Source organism: Chanodichthys erythropterus, chromosome 23, assembly GCF_024489055.1.
Source record: "Chanodichthys erythropterus isolate Z2021 chromosome 23, ASM2448905v1, whole genome shotgun sequence".
In the NCBI taxonomy this organism is placed as follows: domain Eukaryota; kingdom Metazoa; phylum Chordata; class Actinopteri; order Cypriniformes; family Xenocyprididae; genus Chanodichthys; species Chanodichthys erythropterus.
The window spans coordinates 31853095-31875929 of record NC_090243.1 but is presented as its reverse complement, the minus strand read 5'-3'; the positions used below and the strand labels follow the sequence as shown (position 1 = coordinate 31875929).

Genomic DNA, 22835 nt, shown 5'->3' with positions numbered 1-22835 from the left:
CTGAGAAGAAAGAAAGAGCGACTCGTTTTATAGGATTTAGAGCTGCCTACCTCTGCTCATTTCAGAAAATTGGTAATTTGTTGCCGCTGGACTAGTATTAAACAAGATCAGAAGCTGTGCTGCTGTAAGTATGAGAGAAAATCAAATGAAACTCAGGCCACACATCAGAGAAGAGAGGGGCTGGAGCACAACTACTAACCTAAAGCACGATAAAGGACTTCAAAAAGTAATGCCAGACATCGACAGGCACAGTTTAGCCTTGCTGTCTTTCATGCAAGCAGTCTGAAATACAATTCAATCGACTGTTTCTTTGTTTATTCACATTGTTTTGAAATGCAAAACGCATTTTTTAAAATCCTTGTAGTTCTCACGTAACCAAATCCTGAGGAGATCATACTGATTTTAGAGGAAACTCTTTTATTCATTTCACTGGATGCAAACTGTGTTACACCATCATTAGGTTGTAAACGTGTGCATGTGTGCAGGTAGGTGCTGGTACATGGGTGATTCTTCAAAAAGGGTTACTTTTCTGTCCCCTACGATGATTTAAAAAAAAACAAAACAAAAAAACAAACAAACAAAAAAAAAACAACAACTGTAATTACATATACAATTCATTATATAAAATGCATTTATTTGTGTCTATCATATGTATATTATGTATGCTTTTTTAAAAAAATGAATACATTAACATATGCAATTACAATTAAGGGTTATAGCAGCTTTAAAGGGTTAGTTCACCCAAAAATGAAAATTCTGTCATTAATGACTCATGTCGTTCCACACCCGTAAGACCTTTGTTCATCTTCGGAACACAAATTAAGATATTTTTGATGAAATCAGATTGCTCAGAAAACAAAATAACGACTTTATTCAACAATATCTAGTGATGGGTGATTTCAAAACACCACTTCATGAAGCTTTGAAGCTTTACGAATCTTTTGTTTCCAATTAGTGGTTCGAAGCGCGCATCAAACTGCCAAAGTCACGTGATTTCAGTAAACGAGGCTTCGTTACGTCATAAGTGTTTCGAAATTTCAATGGTTCACCACTGAGGGTGACTTTGGCAGTTTGATACGTGTTTGATAAGTGTTTTGAAATCGCCCATCACTAGATATTGTTGAATAAAGTCGTTATTTTGTTTTTTTGGTGCACAAAAAGTATCCTTATCGCTTCATAACATTTAAGGTTGAACCACTGTAGCACATAAACTGTTTTAAATAAGTCTTTAGTAGCTTTCTGGGCTTTGAAAAGTGTTAATTGTCTTGCTGGCAGTGCAGGCCTCACTGAGCCATCAGATTTTATGAAAAATATCTTAATTTGTGTTCCGAAGATCTTATGGGTGTGGAATGACATGAGGGTGAGTAATTAATGACAGAATTTTCATTTTTGGGTGAAATAACCCCTTGGGCCCTATAATACACCCGGCGCAATGCGACGCAAGGCGCAGCGCAAGTGTGTTTGCTAGTTTGCGTCCGGCGCAGTTCGCGTTTTCCCGTTCAGCGCCACGTCCTTAAATTAGTAAATGCATTTGCACCAGTTAGTGCGCCCATGGGTGTGCTGGTCTAAAAAAGAGGTGTGTTCAGGCGCATTGCCGGCGCATTGCTATTTTAAGGAACTGAAAATAGACTGCGCCATAGACCAACTCAAACCTGGTCTAAAGTCTAAAGTCAATGGCGCAATATTTTTTTGTTAGAGCGCGTTGGTAGAAACTGCACCTCTGGGCGCGTCCACAGTGCGCGTTGACTTTGCTTATTACACACAGGGATACGCATCGCACAATATGCCAAATATTAAAAACAAAAGGATTACAGTGTAAAAGAATATTATTGTGTATAGGCTACATAAATATAAAAATGTAATGATGAATAGTCATTGTGTGTATTAGAATTAGGATACCTATTTTCAATTCAGCCCATTACTACTTATAATGATGAACGAAACTGGCTAATTAATTGAACAATCTTGCCAATACACACACATATTAACTGACTGATCGCGCGGAGCTATTTGAAAGCCTGCATCCAACGCAGACGACTGAAAGATTGACTGGCCACTTAACAGGTAATTTCAGCAAAACATCACTCGTTGAACTCCTCAGTTGAATCGGTGTGTTTAATAAGTCAGTGTATTTTATAATGTTATATGTTATATAATATATAATTATATAATATATATAATGTTATATCCTGCTTGTCCCGTAGATGATTGTTGGCGGAAAAGCTGAACGCTTTTCAAGCGAAGAAACTTATCTGCTCGTGCGCAAAGTTAAAGCGCGCGAGCAGATCAGTTACTTCGCTTGAAAAACGTTCAGCTTTTCCGCCAACAAATTCCGCCATGTAAATAGCAATCCGCCATGGCGCGAGTGCATCTCGCTCTTAAAGGGAATGGGAGATGACACTCTGATTGGTTTATTGAACGTTACGCCCATTACTCATTAAGAGAATAGGGACAACCCATTTCAAAAATGCGCCCCGGCGCACGGACCGTTTTTCCGTCGTTAAAATAGCAAAAGTGGATTTGGACACGCCCTGAGTGCACCTGCGCCGTGCGCTTCACACTTTGTGTTTAGATCGTTAAAATAGGGCCCTTTATTTTTGTATTATTTTTTTTCCCAGTACATGCTATACTTGTAAATGTTTGAACAGTTTGAGTGGTTTCATTTTGTGAGATTTAAAGTCTAAACTGAATTTGAAGAATCATCTGAATGTACCTGAGCATGACAGATCAGACATAACCCCCACCTCCCTCACGTGTTAACATGCTGTCTTTATGTACAGTTATATTGTGACATGTGAATGAGTGAGGCATATTACTGCCATCTAGAGAATCACCAGAGACTCTTATGTTACATTTGATTTTTTTTTTTTTTTTTTTTCTGCTGTGAAATGCGTTTGGCTCAGACAGGGGTGTTGACAGTTCACAGCCACAGTTTATTGATAACTGCTGTCCCATTTGTTTGCATGGAAAATCCGTATGAGTTGGTGCTCAGCCCGCTTGACTGACCTCTGAAAGTACAATGTGTGCTGACTAATACTCCAAACAAACAGTGTTGAGCATGCTGTATTACTAAGTAAACTGTACATAATGAAATGTGAGTTTTTTCTTGACAACTAATCAATGAAATCAATATTTATCTCTATTATTATATTTGTAAAGTATTACTTGAGTATTAGCTTGTTGATATTTAACACATTGATAGAGTAGTGCCCTGATGGGTAATGTATGTAATGACTTGTGCATTGGCACTTGCATATTTGGACACATTTGACTGATTTTTTATTTTTATGATTTTTTATATATATATATATGTTAAAAAAAAAAAAAAAAAAAAATTAAAGGCTTGAATTCTTGACATAAGTTTAATAAATTGTGCATATTAATTTTACAAAACTAAAATTGTAATAATGAAAAACTTCAGAAAAATGAAGAAGGTCAGATGTCCAGCAAGGGAATGACGAATAGAATGACCAGAGTTTTCTGTGCTTTTTAAGTTTTACATATATATACACACATTGTTCCACATTGTTCCCAAACTTTAAACTTCTGGAAAATCTGGATGTGGCAAACAGCAAAAAGAATATGTGTACACAGTGGAAATGAAGTGGTATTAATATTCATACATTGTCATTAACATTATAATGTTATGATTTCTGCAATATACATCTGGTGTAGGCACAGTGAAAAAGTCATGACCACCACAACTCTAAAACAGCACAGACAAAAACGCTTGTCTCAAGGCTAGTGGTTTTCAGTGAACTGAGAGCAGGGGATGCGGGGTATCGCTCAGAGAGCTGTTTATCTGAATGGGCAGAGCTGCTCTTGTTCTTTCTCTTTGACTTCTATTATTCTCCTCATTTGATCCTCTCCCAGATTTACATATCAAACACCTTTGCCAGAGTAATAACCTTAAACCACACATTACAATTTCAAAGAACAAACAAAATGCATCAAAGCGCAAGTATTGATAAGAGCACTCAATGACTTTTCGAATGAAAAGAGTGTAGAAAGTATAACAAAAAGAGTTTTTAAGACCTTCCACCTTATTTGATGTGCTTGTTTGTCAGTCATCTTTTTTTCCGAGATAGAGATTAGAAAAGTAAAGTCACCATTAAATCAAAAAAATCAATCAGTTCCCGATGGACAAAATCAAGTCCCACCCTACATTTTTTTCTCTCTCTTTCGAGAAGCCGTTTCACGTGGCTTTACGTCACAATAGGGAAGAAAAGTGAATTAAAGGAAAAATGCTAGTTGAGCCAAGAAAATATGTCATGATGTTTGGCCAAAATCTAAGGCATTGTCACATTTTTCCTTCACACATACAGCAATACCAGAATACATCATGTCACTAAGTTGAGAGAAATGTTGATTGTAAAAATAATTTTTAATTCAGTGCTAAAAATTAAGTGCAGTCTCATTAAACATCAACCATTTTACCCAATATTTATAATCTGTTTTACGTTTATTTTTTATTTTTTATTTTTTATTTTTTTTTAACTTGAGTATTGTATTATGACCTTAGCAACATGCTAACATCAAAGTCTACTGGAATCACTTGTCAAGTCTTTTGTTTGCTTAAAGGATTAGTTCACTTTCAAATAAAATTTTCCTGATAATTTACTCACCCCCATGTCATCCAAGATGTTCATGTCTTTCTTTCTTCAGTCAAAAAGAAATTAAGGTTTTTGATGAAAACATTCCAGGATTATTCTCCTTATAGTGGACTTCAGTGGCCTCCAAACGGTTGAAGGTCAAAATTACAGTTTCAGTGCAGCTTCAAAGGGCTTTAAAGGATACCAGATGAGGAATAAGGGTCTTATCTAGCGAAATGATCTGTCATTTTCGGAAAAAAATGTAAATGTATATGCTTTATATAAACAAATGATCGCCTTACTTTATAGATACTTTATCGATGTCTTTAATACCTTTCTGGACCTCAAATAGTGTAGATGTCATTGCTGTGTGGATCAGATACACTTAGATTTCAACAAAAATATCTTATTTTGTGTATCGAAGACAAACGTAGGTCTTGCAGGTTTGGGACGACATGAGGGTGAGTACTTAAAGACAGAAATTAAATTTTTAAGTGAACTAACCCTTTAATTTCTTTCTCTTTTTTATATCTTACTATAAACTTTTGAATGGTAGTGTATCGCAAATTCCACCAAAATATTAAGCAGCAAAAACTGTTTTCAACACTGATAATAAAAAGAAATGTTTCTTAAGCACCAAATCAGCATATTAGAATAATTTCCAAAGGATCATATAACACTGTAGACTGGATTAAAGGATACTGAAAATTCAGCTTTGCCATAACAGGAATACATTGAATTTTAAAATATATTAAAATAGGGAACAGTTATTTTAAATTTTAATAATATTTCACAATAATATTTTTTTTTATTATTATTTTTGATCCAATTAATTATTCCAAACTTTTGACAGTTGTGATGTAGATTATATCAAATCGGTCACTTTGTTTCATGTTGGTAAGGGTGCTGCTTTAGAAGGCCTCTTCCTACAGAGAGGCAGCTATTGTTAATGACTTATTTATACTGTGACAGAAGTTTATGTCTTATTATTTTCCTATGAATGTTGTGTCGAGAAATCGTTCTGCAGTTTCTCTGCAGAAAACTCTTGTCGAAGATTCCCATCTCAGTGAGCGGGAGATTGAATGTTTATTATCCGCATGTGTGGGTTTAAGTTTCCTAGGAATCATTTCCATTGCATCCCTGTGTTTGTTCATTAATAACTGCACATATTTATGTTGCGCTGATGTCATCCTGTCAACTAAATATTTTTCCCTTTTTTCTCGTTTTGGGGAAACCTGTTTTAATCAAACTCAGTCTCACACAACAATTATATCTAATTAGCCCAATTACCAAGACTCTAATTACACTGAAATATACCCCCCAAATCTCATATCAATTATATCTGTGACTTTTCCTGTCCTAAAAAGAGGATGATAAAGGGTCTGTGTTTCCTCCTGAGGATGAGCAATGCTTCCAAAATCTCTCAAATTGTTCATCTCCTTTCACAAAACTCCTTTCCATCCTTTACTATGGCTTCCTTCACGGTTTGTGTTCCAATTTTTTTCTTTCTCTTTACCTTGTGTGTATGTTGTGTGGTTTCTCATTGGCCACATACACGCTGAATATGTCTATCAATTTCTATTAAATTACTTTATCACATCAGTTTTCTTTCCTGTGTTCCCTTGTGAAAAAGAAGCAAAGTTTAGCATACAAAATAATTACTAAAATAATACATGTGCGAATTGAATGTAAGGTTTTCGGCACTTAACTGCATGTTAATTGCAAATACATTTGGATTATTTGTAGTTTAAATTTATAATATATGCAATTAGATGAACTTTTGAGTGTTTTTGACGCACTTAAAGGTGCCCTAAATTCAAAAATTGAATTTACCTCGGCATAGTTAAATAACAAGAGTCCAGTACATGGAAAAGATGTGGTTAAAGTTACCATAGTTTCTTACTTTATTCACGGAGACAAGAGCGGTCGCTATTTTCATTCTTAAACACTTGCACACTGTATAATTCATAAACACAACTTCATTCTTTATAAATCTCTCCAACAGTGTAGCATTAGCCATTAGCCACGGAGCACAGCCTCAAATTAATTCAGAATCAAATGTAAACAATATAACAGTATACAATACTCACATAATCCGAACACTTTGTAAAGATCCATTTGAGGGTAATATTAGCTGTGTAAACTTTATGCACTGTTTAAGGCAAGCGCAAGCTCCGTGGGCGGAGAGCATGAGAATTAAAGGGGCAGCAGCATAAATCGGCTCATATTTAATGATGCCCCAAAATAGGCAGTTAAAAAATGTATTAAAAAAAATCTATGGGGTATTTTGAGCTGAAACTTCACAGACACATTCAGGGGACACCTTAGACTTATATTACATCTTCGATATTACATCGAAAAAAAAAACGTTCGATGGCACCTTTAAGTAGGACTTATATATAAACTACTTTTATTGTCTTTGAAATATGGTTGTACTGCTGAATCTACTGACAAACATTTATGGTAAACTAAGGTATACTTTAATGTAATTTCTATTGAAGAATTGTAATTACACATTTGTAAAGATGAAGTTGCAATTTAGTACATTGAAAAGATGTTAATTAAGTATAATGCAGAATAACACAATAGTTAAAATTATAATCAAGTATGTTAGTATTACACATCAAAACAATACCATACAATATATATATATATATATATATATATATATATATATATATATATATATATATATATATATATATATATATATATATATATTATATTATATTATATTATATTATATATTATATACATATATAATATTCTAGCTTCATGCATTCCTTTTCATTAAGAAAAGCAACATTTTTAACAAAAAGCTGAGAAAATTGCATTTTTGTCAAAGACTACGTCCAGATTGGATTCACTAAGGATGATCGAAACATAGATTGACACCCCATTCGTCCTGTGTTAACATTTAATTCGTTTTGATTTATATGCTGTATAATGTTTGATGATCATGTTATTTTACATGTGCATAAACAATGCTTTTATCTCTTGTTTCTGCATCTTTTTTGCCCATGTTTTGATCTGGAGATTCTGTACTTTTTCAGATGATGAGTAATAGCGGCCCTTACCATATAACAGTGAAAACATGGATTGCCAGAAAATTCCTTCAATAGCAGGGAAGCGGAAATTTCCGTCAGTAGCAGGGAAAAAGTTAATTGCCTTAAGAAACTGTAATGAGCGTGTACTCTTTACCTAAACTTTAGTTGCCTATTGTTTAACTAATGTTATCTGCAAGTGCAGTTGTTTACTTTTTATATTTGAAGTACATTACATTCACTTAATTTAAGTGCACTTCTTTTTTACTAGGGTGCTTTTAAACAGCCAATAACCCTAACATTTTCTATGGCTAGTTGGTTGCAGGTGGTAAAGATTATGCAAGTACAATAGGTTGCAAATGGCATTTGCAGTGGCATTGACTTTAAAGAACATTCCACTTTAACTCAATGTTATTTCACAAATATCAACCGTAAGTCATTTTTGGTTATGCCTGCTAATTGTAGATCTTAATAATTATCTTACGGCTGTTCATTGTGAGCGCTGAGGTAGCCATGCATAAGAAGAGCATGCCTGAAGTTTCACATCCCACGTTCCTCCATCTTCGAGTCACAGGTCAATCAATTCTGATGTAATACTGTGGGTAGTTTTGTCTGGAGGTGTGTAGAGTCACCTCAGGGGCTGATGGGCCCTTTCCTGTGCTGAGAGGCTCATGGGAACCATCAAAACTCCACACACACACACGCTAGACTTCCATGGCCAGGTTTGTATAGATGGCCTCTGACTTCACAGAAATCAGAGCTGTCAAATCTGACGAGCTGTTGGCCTGAGAGCGGCTGACCGGTCATGGTATGGTGGGCGGCTGAATCATGGTGTGTTTGTGTTGTGTATTTTCCCATAGTGCACTTCATAGAATGAGGTGTCCAACTGAATAGAAGGCCATGGACAGAATAGTCAATGTTATGTTTTTATGGACTTCCAACAGCATGTTCAGAAAGTCTCAAGAGATTGCTGCACTAATAAATAACCGGACAACTCAGATTAATATATAATTGTTTTCCTTAAAATTGTATTCAAAAATAAACATGTATCTGAGACATGTTTCCATGATAGAGCCTTGAAAAAGAAATAAGTTTTCGTGTATATGTATTTAGTGCCAACATAAGCATGCAGTACAATTTTAAAGTAGTATTTCTTGCCTGTGTAAATAAATTAATATGTCTGGGTCTATGAAGCGGTTAGCTGACAGCAGATTTTATCACAGTTTGAATTACCCATGATGCAAAGTGTGATGGAGCTGTCACTTGTCACAGGCCAGTTTAGGTGGTGTGGTCCTTTAGTTTCTCATGCTCAGGTTTGTGTCTGTTATTTTGCTGGGTTTGTAGAATTAAACATTTTCTCTTGAATGACTATAATGATTGACTAATGTGGATTGGACAAGTTTCTCTTAGCTGATGCTTGATTTTTTATTTATTTTATTTATTTATTTTTTTATCTATGATTAGACTTATGATTATGCTGTAACAAGAAGGCCAAGGATTTGTTTTTCCAGTCATAATCTGAGTTATTTACAAGACCAGCTGTATTGAGATTGCTGTATGTAACCAACTGTAATTTCTTTTTATTTATCTTTAGACAAAGATACATAAAACAAGTAGAAATTCCACAACCTAAAGAGTCTGACAGTATTTTGTTGCTATAAGGCTTTTAAGACAAACATTCTAAAATGATTAATTCATTAACTAGAGAAAAAAAATATATACTAAATGTATAAATGATATACATTTCATACAGTACATGTACAGTTAGTTAAACATTTCTCACAGATTGAAAGACAGATTTAGTATAATTTCTTAGGAATTGGGTGCATACATCAAGCAACAGTAAGCATGACAACAAGAGATCATAACAGAGCTCATTTCTTCTTGGGTCGCAACACATTAAACCAAAAAAAAAAAAAAAGATAAGATAACCACAGGTGTTCATCACAACACCTGTGAACATGTTTAGGTAAAGTTCCACAATCACAAAGTGTCACAATACCCACATGAGTAGTGTGTAGATTGTTTTAGCATTTACAGTATAATCTAATAAACATTTAAAAAAATAGCATGAAATGTGTGCCTGTGCTTTTAAAATAAAAGACACTTGTTTAATATTTTCTATTGCATTGACATTCAGACATTTTTAGTGTGACTTAAGCATCCAAATACGTTTTGTGGCCACTATACGTGAACAAATCTTGGTGCTGAAATTGTTTAATGTTTGCTGATGTTCTTGTGGTCCACAGTGGGTTTGGATTTTGTAGTATGGAGCAGGATTTGCAGCGACAGCAGTCTGTACAGATTTATTCAGTGAATAGTGGGTCAAAACCTGCAGCTTTTTTTTTTCATTCTGATGTCCCTCTGAATGTCCTTCCTGTCCTGTCTTGTGTATCTGTGTTGAGGCTTCTGTTAGGTGACTGCTCTCATGTACAAGGGCACATGGTTCTGTTTGAAAAAGAGATCATGCATTTGCGGTGTGCTGGGTTCAGGTCTCATTGAGTGGCTTAAGTTAACAGGTTAGCATGACATGTTGAAATAAATTAAAACTAATGAATAAATGCCTGCATTGTATAAACACTGCGTGACTGGATATAATAAAGAAATGTAGTACGTTATTGTAGGGTGGTGAATTTAACATGTCACTGTAACTAAAGCATGACAACTACCGGCACCAGGGGAATTTTTTTTTTTCAATTATTTATTGATTTTCTGTTTAAAATTTTATTATTTTTACATTTTCCTTCATAAATCTATAATCTAATAACTAAATTTATATGCCGTCTTTTAATATTAAGAAACATTTACTTGGTCCAAAAGTAACTATACCATTAAAAGTACCATTAAGAAGATCATAATATCAGGTTTAATAAAATAAGTTACAATTATCTGTGATTGGTAGTTGTCAGCTTTGTTTTTGTTCAACACGAGCCGCACTCTCACAAAAAATACGATAAATACGATGTAAATATGAAATTCATTGTACAATTTTAGGGTTAATGACAGAAATTTAATTTTTGGGTGAACTAAGTACTCACCTTCATGTCGTTCCAAACCCATAAGACCTTTGTTCATCTTCAGAACACAAATTTTAGCTTTATATTTGGAATAGAGAACAGTCATCTGTAAACATTTTTAATTTTCAGGGTTTTTTCATTAATTTTCTCAAAGTGACAACATACAGATCCCCTAAAATAAAAAAAAAATAAAAAAATATACAGACTCTTGCATGCAAGCAACTTTTTCGTGCCCTCGAGAAATTATTCACATGCGCATGGGAATTTTTGCATGCTTTGCGCATTACAATTTCTAGTTTTATATATATATACTATAGGCCTAACCTATTTCCTTTGTGTGTCACTGCCATTTTACTATGAAGAAAATGAGAGCGTGGATGCATATGAATTAATAGAGTTCTATTTGCTCAAAATTTGGCTTTTCTTACTTTAACATCAAGGCCTAATGTCTAATTTAACACATTCACTGTGGCGGCGGAGAAACCATGACATGAAATGGGCTGATGACACAATACGACTGTGTGCATTGTCCTATTTGCCAAGTTCAAGGGTCTATAAAAAAAGACTGGTACTGTAAACAATTTTTCAAAATTTGGCTTTTGTTAAGGAATTACGTCATATTTCAAGGCCTTAGGTCTGCTTTAACAGAAACTCTGTGGCGGCCAAGAAACCACACCACAAAATGGGCTGATGGCACTATAGGTGGCTCAATGTGCATTGTCCTATATGCTAAGTTAAATGGTTTCTCGTGTGCACACGAAAGTCTATATATTTTTAATTTGTGCAAAGGTCCTTTTAGAGTGCTAAGAATGTCATGAGAAGAAACCCAAAAAGCTTATAACCTGCATTTTTGCATAATGAAAAGTGCACCTTGAATTAATTCAGTTGTTTGACAATCACTAAAGATTCACTACACAGCTGCCATGAAAAAACACTTCTTGTATGATAAATTTATTTTCATTAAATTCTTAATTTTCTATTATATAAAAGTAAATAGGGGCAATAGTCTGGAAGTGCAAATATTTTTCCATACTCTGCTTTCGTATTTCAATACTTTTCCAGACCTGGAAATTACTCAAATCCAAACTTTTCCAAACTGCGTAAGATACTTGTAGATCGCGATGGAAATGCAGACAGCCATAGGTCCGGGGGAAAAAAAGTTCCTGGGACACATTGTTCTGGGTAATTTCAGTGGAAAAGCAGCTTAAGATATTTTTGATGAAATTCAAAGGTTTTTTTATTTATTTATGTATTTTTATCCCCCATAGAAAGCAACATAATTACTGCTATTCAAGGTCCAGAAAAGTAATAAAGACATGGTTAAAATAGTCAACGTGACTACAGTGGTTCAACCTTAAGGTTATGAAGCCACGAGAGTACTTTTTGTGCGCAAAATCAACAAAAATAACAAATTTATTCAACAATTTCTTCTCTACCCTGTCAGTCTCTATGCAGTGCAGGCTTCTGTGTTTACATCTGAATGCTGGCTCAATATTGGCCGATAGATACAATGGATCACATGGACTATTTTAACAATGTCTTTAATACCTTGAATGATGGTAATTATGCTGCTTTCTATAGGGGGATAAAAAAAAAAAAAAAAACCCTCTTGGATTTAATTAAAAATATCTTAATTTGACTTCTGAAGATGAAAGAAGGTCTTACGGGTTTGGAACAAGTGAGTACCTAATGACAGAAATTTCATTTTTGGGTAAACTAACCTTTTAAAGACAGCTTTTTTTGTTGTTGTTGTTTTAACGGGAGTTTTTGTGTGACTGCAGAATTCAGTGAGCTTGTGCTTTAGAGATTGGCAGCCTGAATGATTATAAAGTGAGGGCTCTTTTCTTGCTCTGTTTATTATTTAAGTTTAGTTTTTCATGCTGCTAAGCACACTGCAAAGTTTATGGATTGTCAACCGTATTTAATTTTTTTCAGAAACTGTAGTAATTGACAATGATAACCAACAGACTAGACAAAAATTGACATTTTTTAAAGTACTTAATTCAACAGTTTTTACTCTGGTACCAAAATTGGTACCGATAACCACAGAACCTTCCTGGTATTGGTCGTAACTACTAAAATAATAAAATAACGACAACTCTAGTTAGTAGGGTGTACAGTTTTGTGTAGATTTTGTAGCAGTATGTAAAAAATGTCTTGTAAACATTTGGTTATGTAAAAACAAGTTATAATGCTGTTTTAAGGCTAAGTCTTTTGTTCCAAACCTGCAAGATTTTTTTTTTTTTTTTTTTACAATGATTTTGCAAACTTTCATTTTGTGTATAATTATGGTGTATTTGTAACTATAATTAACTGAAAGTTTAAATGTTTGCCTGCTTTTTGTTAGGATAATCCAAATACATAAACTACATCATTTCTTGGTTACAGTGTTTATTTTATCTTAGGTATGGTTTATGGCCTAGTTGCATGCAAAATAGATCTCAATTTAAAGAATTGGCAGAAGATTTGCAGATTCTGGGCATGCTTTAGTTTGTTTACTTGCCTATTTCAGTTATGTGGATATTCAAGATCACGTTAATTGATGACTCATTTCCTGCTAAAATCCACCAATGCTGTGCTGGGAAGCGTTGAACTTTTGCTATGAAAGTAAGAAAGTTTATGCCCAGGTTTTGCTGAATAACCTGCTCATAATCGCTCTCAGAGGATCCCAGGTGCATTCATAGACTTCATGTTTCCACTGTGTTTATTAGACTCAGTGGGTCTGGGCATTACCATGTGAGATTCCCTACCGACAGACGCAACCAGCCTATAAACACACACATGTTGCGCTGGCTTGAACTCGGCTTCCTCGCGTACATGGGGTGTGGAAGAGTGTTTGGACGTAAGAGCCAGAACACCGGCAGAACACACATACTCCATGTTTCTGTTTTTATAGAGACTCAAGCGCTTTTCTCATATGTAGGAACTTCACTGCATTAAAAAAGGAGCAGTTAGCTATTAGTCAAACGAGATCCGCTAATTAAGTGGAACACATTTTTTTCTGCTTTCGATTAGGTTAAAGTACCCCAGCTCCCATCTCCTCTCTGCTCTCAGCTGCAAATAATTCTGATAATTTGGCAGTGGCAAAATTCCTATTCTAATTATGAGCCGTATTCTAATTCTGTGGCAGTAATTCTCTTTTACTACACCCCGAATCTCCTCTTGCTGCCTTTTTCTCAATGAAACACGTTTATGTGCATCTCACCCTGCCAGAAACAGGGAAATGGGCTTTCTTATAAAAGCTCGAGATGTGAAGATAATTATGGAAAAACAAGGCAAGATATAAATCTACATTGTATTGTAAAATATTTGTGGAAAACAGGATGCAAGTGGCCAAAGAGAATGATATCCAAATTGCGCTGAAATGATCTGTGGCTTTGTGGGAAAAGATACTGTTGGTTTAAACAGCATCTGGGGACTGTTGGTTTAAACAAAACAATGATTATTGATTATTATGCTATTTATTATGTGCTGGGGGCATTTTAAGATTTAAATTTGATTACATCACATCCCATTGTTGGCACGCTAAAGCATCAAGTTACCGTCAATCTAACTGATGTTGCTGAGGCATTTTTTTTTTTTTTTTTTTACAAAATTCAAAAGTTACATGTAGTTCATTATGAAAACGTGTAGCCACAGATTTTGCTGTGCATATTGAGATGAAGTTTGAATGTTCTTACATGTCTGTATTTCTCTTCTCTATGATAACTCTTAACATTCAGAATAAAGCCCTGCTGTCTCTCTTCACTTACGCATTGCTTTAGATCAACTGACATCAAAGCTGCGCTTCTCACTGCTGACTGTAAAGTGAACGTTATCTGCTTGGGATCAGTTGTGTAAAACTCAACCTTGTGTAAAGGATTATTAATATATACACTTTGTCTATACCACATCTTAATTCTATGCTATCAATCACCATGCATAGTTTTTTTTTGTTTTTTTTAACCTATCACACATACAGACAAATGCACTTACACACTCCACTGACTTTAAGTTCAGCTGGGGTAAAATATAGTCTCTCTCTCGGGCTGGATCACTGTGTTCATTTCTGTATTAATGCTACTATTAGAACACAGAAACATCAGACTCATATAGAGCAGTTTTAGGATGGACGTAAACATGCATCAAATGAAAAGAATCAAAGGTCTATGTGATGTCATAGGTTTATTGATTTGAAGCTTATATTAGAAAGTGGGTTTAACAAAATAGTAATAATAATATGTAAATAATAAAAATGTACTGAATTTGACATTATTATTAAATAAATATGCAGGGGAAGGTTAATCAGTAGAATGATTCTACTAAGATCTGTGGAGATCTCAGTGTAGTAGTGCAGGCACACATTGTGCAAGCTCATTGGAAATATGTGACTCTGCCTACATCTCTCCAAAACCTGAAATGCATTGCTCCGGGTAGCTTTCACTGTGCTTTTCAGGTGACATGTCTACAAGAGGCGCTATAAGCGGTATTTTTTTTTTTTTTTTTTCTCCATTACCTGTACCTGTGGGTTACATTTTACATTTTCACATATTTCGTTGCTTGTAGCATGCTTCATGGCACTTTCAGAGTGAAATGTCCAGTGACTTGTGCTAAATAGCATGTTCAGTTTCCTCTGAAACAACATTTTTTATGTTGGTTGTATGAATCACAGCAGTTCGTAAATGAAATGTCCAGTGTGACGCTAATATTAACCTACCGACTACACTAAACCCTACACTAAACCTAACCGATAGAATTAACAAAAGCAAATGTGAGGAATCAATGCATTTGCTGAAGTAACAATGTTATTTTAGCTTGCTTCTACAAGGCTTTGAACTTTCTATGGAGTGTTACAGTACTCATAGCCGAGTGTTTCGCATTGCGAGTGCAGTGCTGTATCAAGTAAACTACCAAACATGTTTATTATGTAAAAAATGCCACACATATGGCACTGGTTATGTGATGAAAATGTCAAAATGTATTAGTTTACAAATCATCAATTTGGTGCTATCATTTTGGGTCGCCAAGGACCCTCCACTGATGGAGAAGTTCACCCCGGAGCTAGAGCCTGAAGCCACACTCATGGCACACAGTGGGAATTTTAGTGGAGTTGGGTCCTGCCCCAATTTTGATTTGCTCCCTACGAGCACGGACAGTATAATGGACTTGCTGGTTCCACCCAGTCTCCTATCTCCTTTGTTGCCGTTGGTCCCACCCAGCCTAAAGTCTCCTTTGTCACTGCTGGTCCTGCCTAGCCTCCCACTCCCTCCTCTGACAATGCCATTCAGTTCCTTGGCCCTTCCTCCACTGGCTCCCTTCAGCCCTCCAACAACTCCTTCAGTGACCCTATCCAGCTACTCGGATCTGCTATCACTTCACTCTGGTGTGATGATCCTCTGGCTTCACCTCGAGTCTCTAAGCACTGGACTCCACCTCGGCCATCTGACCCATCGGCTTCACCTTGGCTCCATTCTCCCTCACCTCTACCGTGGTCCATCAGCCCTCAAGCTGCGCCGGGCTCCCTTGTTCCTCCGGCTTCACCTTGATCAGTCATCACCCTGATTGCACCATGGACCTCCGGGCCTTCGGCAGGCTCCCCCTTCCTTCCTGCTCCACTATTGTTCTCACTCCCAACGGCTCTACCCCAGTCTGCTGAGCCCCTGTCTCCACCTCAGCCCGACAGACCTGTGGCTCTGCCATGGCCCTCCAGGCCTATGGTGTCAGCCGGGGTCTTTGTCTCCTCGGCTCCACTTGGGTCTCCACCCTTCCCGACTCCTCCTCACTCCATTGAATTCCTGGCTCCACCCTTGCTCCTCCCTCCATCAGTTCCGCTGATTTTTGGCAATTGTTGGCATTTCACTCCCTATAGTGTTTATTTCTGCTGAAAATGTCTGTGTAACATGTTTTTGCTGTTTTGCAGAAATGTAGGCATGCAGTCATGCATTTCTTATGATCCTGGGTTGTAAGCCAACTAGTGGTTTCCCTTGCTGGCCACTGTCCAAATCTGCTACTTTCTAAGGGAGTATCCTAACTAAATGATACCCAAAAGTGACTGATTTGAAACACAAATAGAGCTCCTTGTGTAAAGCGGACAAGAGACTAGACTCTTGTTCCAATAAGATTTGACAACAGCATGTTATATATATTAAACAAATAAATAAGTAAATAAATAAACAAAAAACAAACTAATAGGAACATATGATATTGGGCAAAATGGTACATTTTAATTAACTTGTACATTTGTTCAGTATTTGCATTTTGGCATCGGCTTATTTATGAAGGAACCATACGATGATGCCTTATGCAGGTTATTGTAGAAGTCAGCATAATGTTTCTGTCTTCTTTTTTAAAATAAGCTCTGCTTTCATTCTTTTACTCCCTCACCTCTGGTTTCATATTTGACCCTCTTTAGCACTTTGGGTGACTCAAAATCTTCTCTGATGGAGGGAGTAAAAAGTGGCTCTGGCACGTTTACAAAACAATGCCTTTAGTCCAAAACAGAAAAAGTGAAAGCAAATAACTTAATTCTGCAAATAGAAAAAGACGTCCAGCTTTTAAATGACTCCAGATTTGAAGCAGTAACTGAAGGCAGAGTTCTCAGGGTTGCTGTGCTTTGCCTCACAGGCATTAGGCCATAAATCAATCCCACCTCACTGCCCATCTTTCCTGCCAACACACGTCATGACCTGCACCTACGCCACACTTCACACTACTTGTAATAATTCTAAAGTTTTCCTGTAATCTGTATTAGAAAAGAGTGGATGCAATTAGTTTTTTGAGTAATTGGTAATTCAGACAAACATTAGATTATTTGGTCCCACTTTATATTAAGTGGCCTTAACTACTATGTACTTACATTTAAATTAATTATTTGATACAATGCACTTATTGTGTACAGTACATACATGTTTTTACATTGTAGTTATGTTTTAAAAAACACCTGCATGCAATTACATCTGTAATTAATTTCTGTAATTACATTATAATTACACTGTTGACCCATCCCTTACACCTTACGCCTACCCTTAAACCTACCTATACCACCAAAGCTTTCCCTAACTTTACCCGTATCCCACCTCAATAGCAGCAAAAGTATTTTGCAATTCAATCTGAACCCAATAAGTACATTGCACTTATTTTTTGATGTAAGTACATAGTACTTAAGGCCACCTAATATAAAGTGGGACAGTTTATTTAGATATATTTTTAACAATATGATTTGTGATATCACTTATGTCCATATACTGTAGCACAAACATTGCAGGATGAGTTACAAAGTGTAATTAGAGGTTTGTTCAAATCACTTACCCTGTCTGTGGACGACAGTAATGGTACAAAGTCTGAATGTAACAACACAGATGACTGTAACACATTACCTTTTTTCTGCCTCACATTTGCATGCTCTAACATCACACTTTTTTTAAAAGAAACCTCAAGAAGTGGAGCTATAGCAATAAAAATCAGTTTTGTGGCAATAACAGATTTCACATTGCATTAGACATTCTCTCTTGAAAAGCTAGTCTGCGCAGGCGGCTAAAAATACATCTGTTCATATATCATTGATACGTTCATTAGAGAGGGGATGCAAGTCAGAATTTATTTGCCGCTGTGGCGTAATGCGGCTTGACAGGGGAAGCATCCCTGACACATTAACTCTGTCTAGGGTGTTGTGGATTTACAGAAAGATGTTTTTGTGTAGATGTAGTATTGTAGATGTGATCTTTCATATCTTAGTCGGCTGTGATTGCTTGATTGTTGCATTACTGTTCAAAAGTTTGGGGTCAGTATTTTTTTTTTTTTTTTTTTAAGAAATTAATACTTTTATTTAGCAAGAACACATTAAATTGAACGTTGCAGTAAAGACATTTTTAGCCTAATGTTAGAAAATTTCAAATAAATGATTTTCTTTAGAACTTATTGCATCATGGTTTCAGCATTGATAATAATAAGAAATGTTTCTTGAGCAGAAAATTGGCATATTAGAATGATTTCATGTATCTGAAGACAGGAGTAATGGCTTCTGAAAATTCAGATTTATCATCACAAGAATAAATAACATTTTAAATGTATTAAAAACATAGTTATTTATTTATTTTTTTCATATTTTATGGGGACTTTCCATAGACATAATGATTCTTATACTGGACAAACTGTATATTCTATTGCCTAACCCTACTCATCACAGGAAACATCACTATTTAAATATTTAATAACTAATAATAACTTTTGCTCCTTTTAGAAATGTATCATTACCAGATCACATTGTCAAAATCACAACTAACAAAACTGTTGCTTTAATGATATTTGGACAATTTGGACTTGCTAGCCACAGCTGTTAACATGGTCTTTATAATGTGATTTAAATTTTGTCTCCACAAACTAAATTTGCAATGATTTCAGTCAGACATGTTAAATCAAAATGGAACGTTTTTTTTTTTTGTTGTTTTTCATATTTATTAATTCATAGTCATCCACGGTGACTCTTCATATGTTCACAGCTTAAGCTTATAGAATCATATGTGTCGTCCCCAGATCTCACCGACACAGTTTGCACAGGTCTGCCCCTGTGTGTTGCGGGACGGCCGAGAGAACACGCCTTGCAGTGCGTCTCCTACCGTCACTGCTCGACCTGTCCTGCCGTCCACGTCCTCATCTGTCTCAGATCAGTTTGAGCATTTTCCTGTTCAGTGTAATGTGGTTTCCCCGTTTGTACCTGCATTACTGCAGCCAGTGGCTCTTTCTGCAGGTTCAACAAATCCCTATCAACAGGTGAGACATGCATGACCACCCGCACAGAACAATCATTCACAAACAAACAGTGTCAAGCTCATCATTATTCCAAACACACAAATACATGCAGAAATATTCCAGGAGAGGATATGCTGACCTTTACAAATGTCTGCTTACAATAATTCACTGGAAACACACACTCACATGCAAAAAAATATGCAGGCAGGTGATTCGTGCGCTGTTGTCATATGTCGTGCGTGTACATTTATATGCATGCAAACAAACGCATACACATGCATCTTTTACAAGGCTTGTCTGAACTTTAACAAGCTCATGAGGGGAAATTCAGTTGATTTTAACATGCGGTGGTACGGCCTTTAAGTGTCCATTATTTGGAAAGAATTTATCTTCTCCTATTGTGTGGACAATGTTTCATCATAAACCCTGTGTGATACCGCAGTGTGGTTCTATTTTGCATGTGGTGTTAATTTAATTTATCATCCAGAAGTCACTCAGTGAAAATTCTTACGCACCAAGTTGTGTTGTTGCCAAACAAATCCGATCATTAAATAATGGAAAACGACTGACAGAAGATGAGAGGAATGTAAAGAAGGACAGATGAGGGAGAAACAAGTGGAAAACACAGAGCTGGGGTCATAGGCTCATGACATGTTCCACATGTCTGTCCGTTTGTCCGCTGCGAGCGTTTCTCTACAGGGCTGGTGACCACAGTAGCGGTCAGAGATCAGCTGCAAACTGACAGCACACACATACACACGCTTGCACGCCCCGCAGTCATTAGTGTCTCTCTCTCACTCTACCCCACGCACATTTCATTACCCCCAGCATTCTCACAAATACCACCCCCCTCCACTCCTACACACTCAAACACACTCCAAAATCAGCACACAACCTTGCAGTGCCAAATGAGTCCCACCCGTCTACACAACAACATGTGTTCTGTGGATTTTATTGCACCAAAAGCATGTGGAAAAACTCTTCATTACCAACACAGGTCCTGTTGTAAATGCTGGAGTGAGCTGTGTTAGGTGGCTAGATCTGTTGATGTAATTTACAGCAAAGCATCCTAAAACAAACATGAAGTGTGCGTTTCATATTTGACAATGGAATAGAATCAAATCTGTGATTGTATCATATACAGAATATGCAGATCAAATCAAATTGAAACTCAAATGCAGTGGATTCAAGTTGAATCTCAGACTGAATAATATAACAAAACTGAATGAAGTCGAACCTTTGAATTGAGTTGAATTAAATCGACTTGAGTGTGACTATAAATCTAAAATATCATCTTAAAAATTAAAATTAGAAAGACATAATCTACAGTAAGTATTGAAAAATGCTTGAGAGTAGAACAGCCGGAGTGGCGAATGTGAGCAGCAGAAATGGGCCGAGTAGGTGAAATGAAGAGTGGAAGAGATTCTCAGGTAACATTAGAGAGGGATTAATGAGCAGAGAGACGATGGTAGATTAGGAAAGACATGAAACTTTGTGTAAAAACACTACATATCAGTGTAAGATATTTTGCTTTATTTTGTGCTGTTGTTTGATTTTCAATTGTTTTCAAATTTAATTATTGCTATGCATGTATAGCAAAAAGGTTCTTTAAATTATTAAAATATTATTTACATTTTATATATATATATATATATATATATATATATATATATATATATATATATATATATATATATATATATATATATATATATATGTATATATGTATATGTGTGTGTGTTATTTTTAGACCTATTCATTAAAAGGTATTTGGGGGAACCCAAAATAGTCTTATCGGTCAAAAAAAAAAAAAAAAAAAATCACTTTAGGAACATTTTCTTTTTAACACCACATAACTTAGAATTGATTTAATTTAGAATTTTTTTTTTTACAAATTTCTCTTTTTTTTTAATTTTTTTTTTATTTGATTATCTTGCTAAATCAATTTCCTGTCATGTGTTTCTCTGGGCAGATTTGGGTTGGGTGTGCACACGGTGGATCTGGTCTATCAGGGTTCGCTGCTATCTACCCTGGAGGAGGTTCTGCTGGTGCTGCTGGGCCCCCTGACCTTGAATGCAGCTACGCTACTGCTGCTCCTGATCAGATGGGGCTGTCAGCTAGCGTTTGGCTCACCGCCCTCCTTCCTGTCAAAGTTTATCATGGCTGCGGCAGTGTGGACAGTGCTGGACCCTCTGGCGGTCTTCGCTGTGGATGCCGTCCTGGGGGTAAGTCACTTAAAATAACGTGGACACTTCTGGACTGTAAATAGAAGTTTCACATTATCTTAGCAAAGTCACTTTACAAATAAAACTGAATGTGAGAGCAAGGATGTGATAGACAGACTGTAGAGAGATAAGATTATTTAGGATTTTAGGAGCATTTTTTGGGGGAATTTACATATGATAATACACTGTACATTCAGAAGTTTAGAGACATGAAGATCCAAACATAAGAAGAAAAATTTTAAATTGTAATATATTGTCAGAATATATTGTGATATTATGAATATACAGAATAATGATGAAGAACCAATGAAGATGTGGCATCACTAAAAAAACTGTGGCTGTTCCAAACACTAACCCCTTAATTTCAGTTTATGGAAATATTATATACCCATCTCTTTTAATTTTTCAGGTTTTTTTTTTTTTTTTTTTTTTTTTTTTCTAAAGAAGACTGTACTTATATAATATAATATAATGTTAATAAACTACTTGATAGATAGTGTAGGCCTACTTAAAGAAAGTACACTTTCATAAAGTACACTTTTAAAGAGTGGACTTTGTAGTTATGTCAAATTAAAAATTTTACTTTAAAGTACATTTACAAAACTATTTTTTGTCATGATTTAAAGAAGAGCACCTATTTTAATTAATTGACTAACAATTAAAGAAACAAAGTACTTGTTTATGATTTTAACTGCAGTGTATATAACCTGTATTGTACGTTTTTTTGAGCAACATCCACCTATTCAATTTTTACACCAGTATTACCGATAACACCGTTGGGCGGTGTCATACTTTTGATTGTGCGTTCGCTTTTCACTTTCGCCTATAAATGTGTGATCATGCATACATAGGCCTATATTTTCAAGGATTCAGTGAGCCTCTATCAATATGCGGGGTATTGCAATTGCTTTCTAATCACGCTTGATTTAACTCATTTTCTAATTCACCATCATGAATAGGCTACTCCACGTATAGGAAGTGGAGGTACTGACCTCACATTTTACAAGACAAGAGTCAATGACTCTCAGAATCCGTTGCGCACCAAATCATCCGCCATCAAGGTGCAGGTCTATTCTGCTTACTCTCATAACGTGATAAGTGAAATCTGACTTCTGTTGCACTGTGCTGCAACTCTGCAGCTCATGCTATATGGAGCTCATGCTATATGGAGAGTAGAAGCTTTCTGTTTATAATTGTAGCATATGTTTTTGTTCTTGCGTATTAACGATA

The 22835-nt window shown here is 35.8% G+C and overlaps 1 protein-coding gene across 1 annotated transcript in view; it reads left to right on the top strand.

Moving 5' to 3' along the window:
* The window catches only part of ofcc1 (orofacial cleft 1 candidate 1), a 64446-nt gene that overhangs the window by 1195 nt on the left and 40416 nt on the right, over positions 1–22835 (top strand). Inside the window, exons 2-3 of the mRNA XM_067377704.1 lie at positions 19165–19401; positions 21353–21605. Of these exons, the coding sequence (XP_067233805.1) occupies positions 19165–19401; positions 21353–21605 (490 nt within the window). The remainder of the gene's footprint in view (positions 1–19164; positions 19402–21352; positions 21606–22835) is intronic.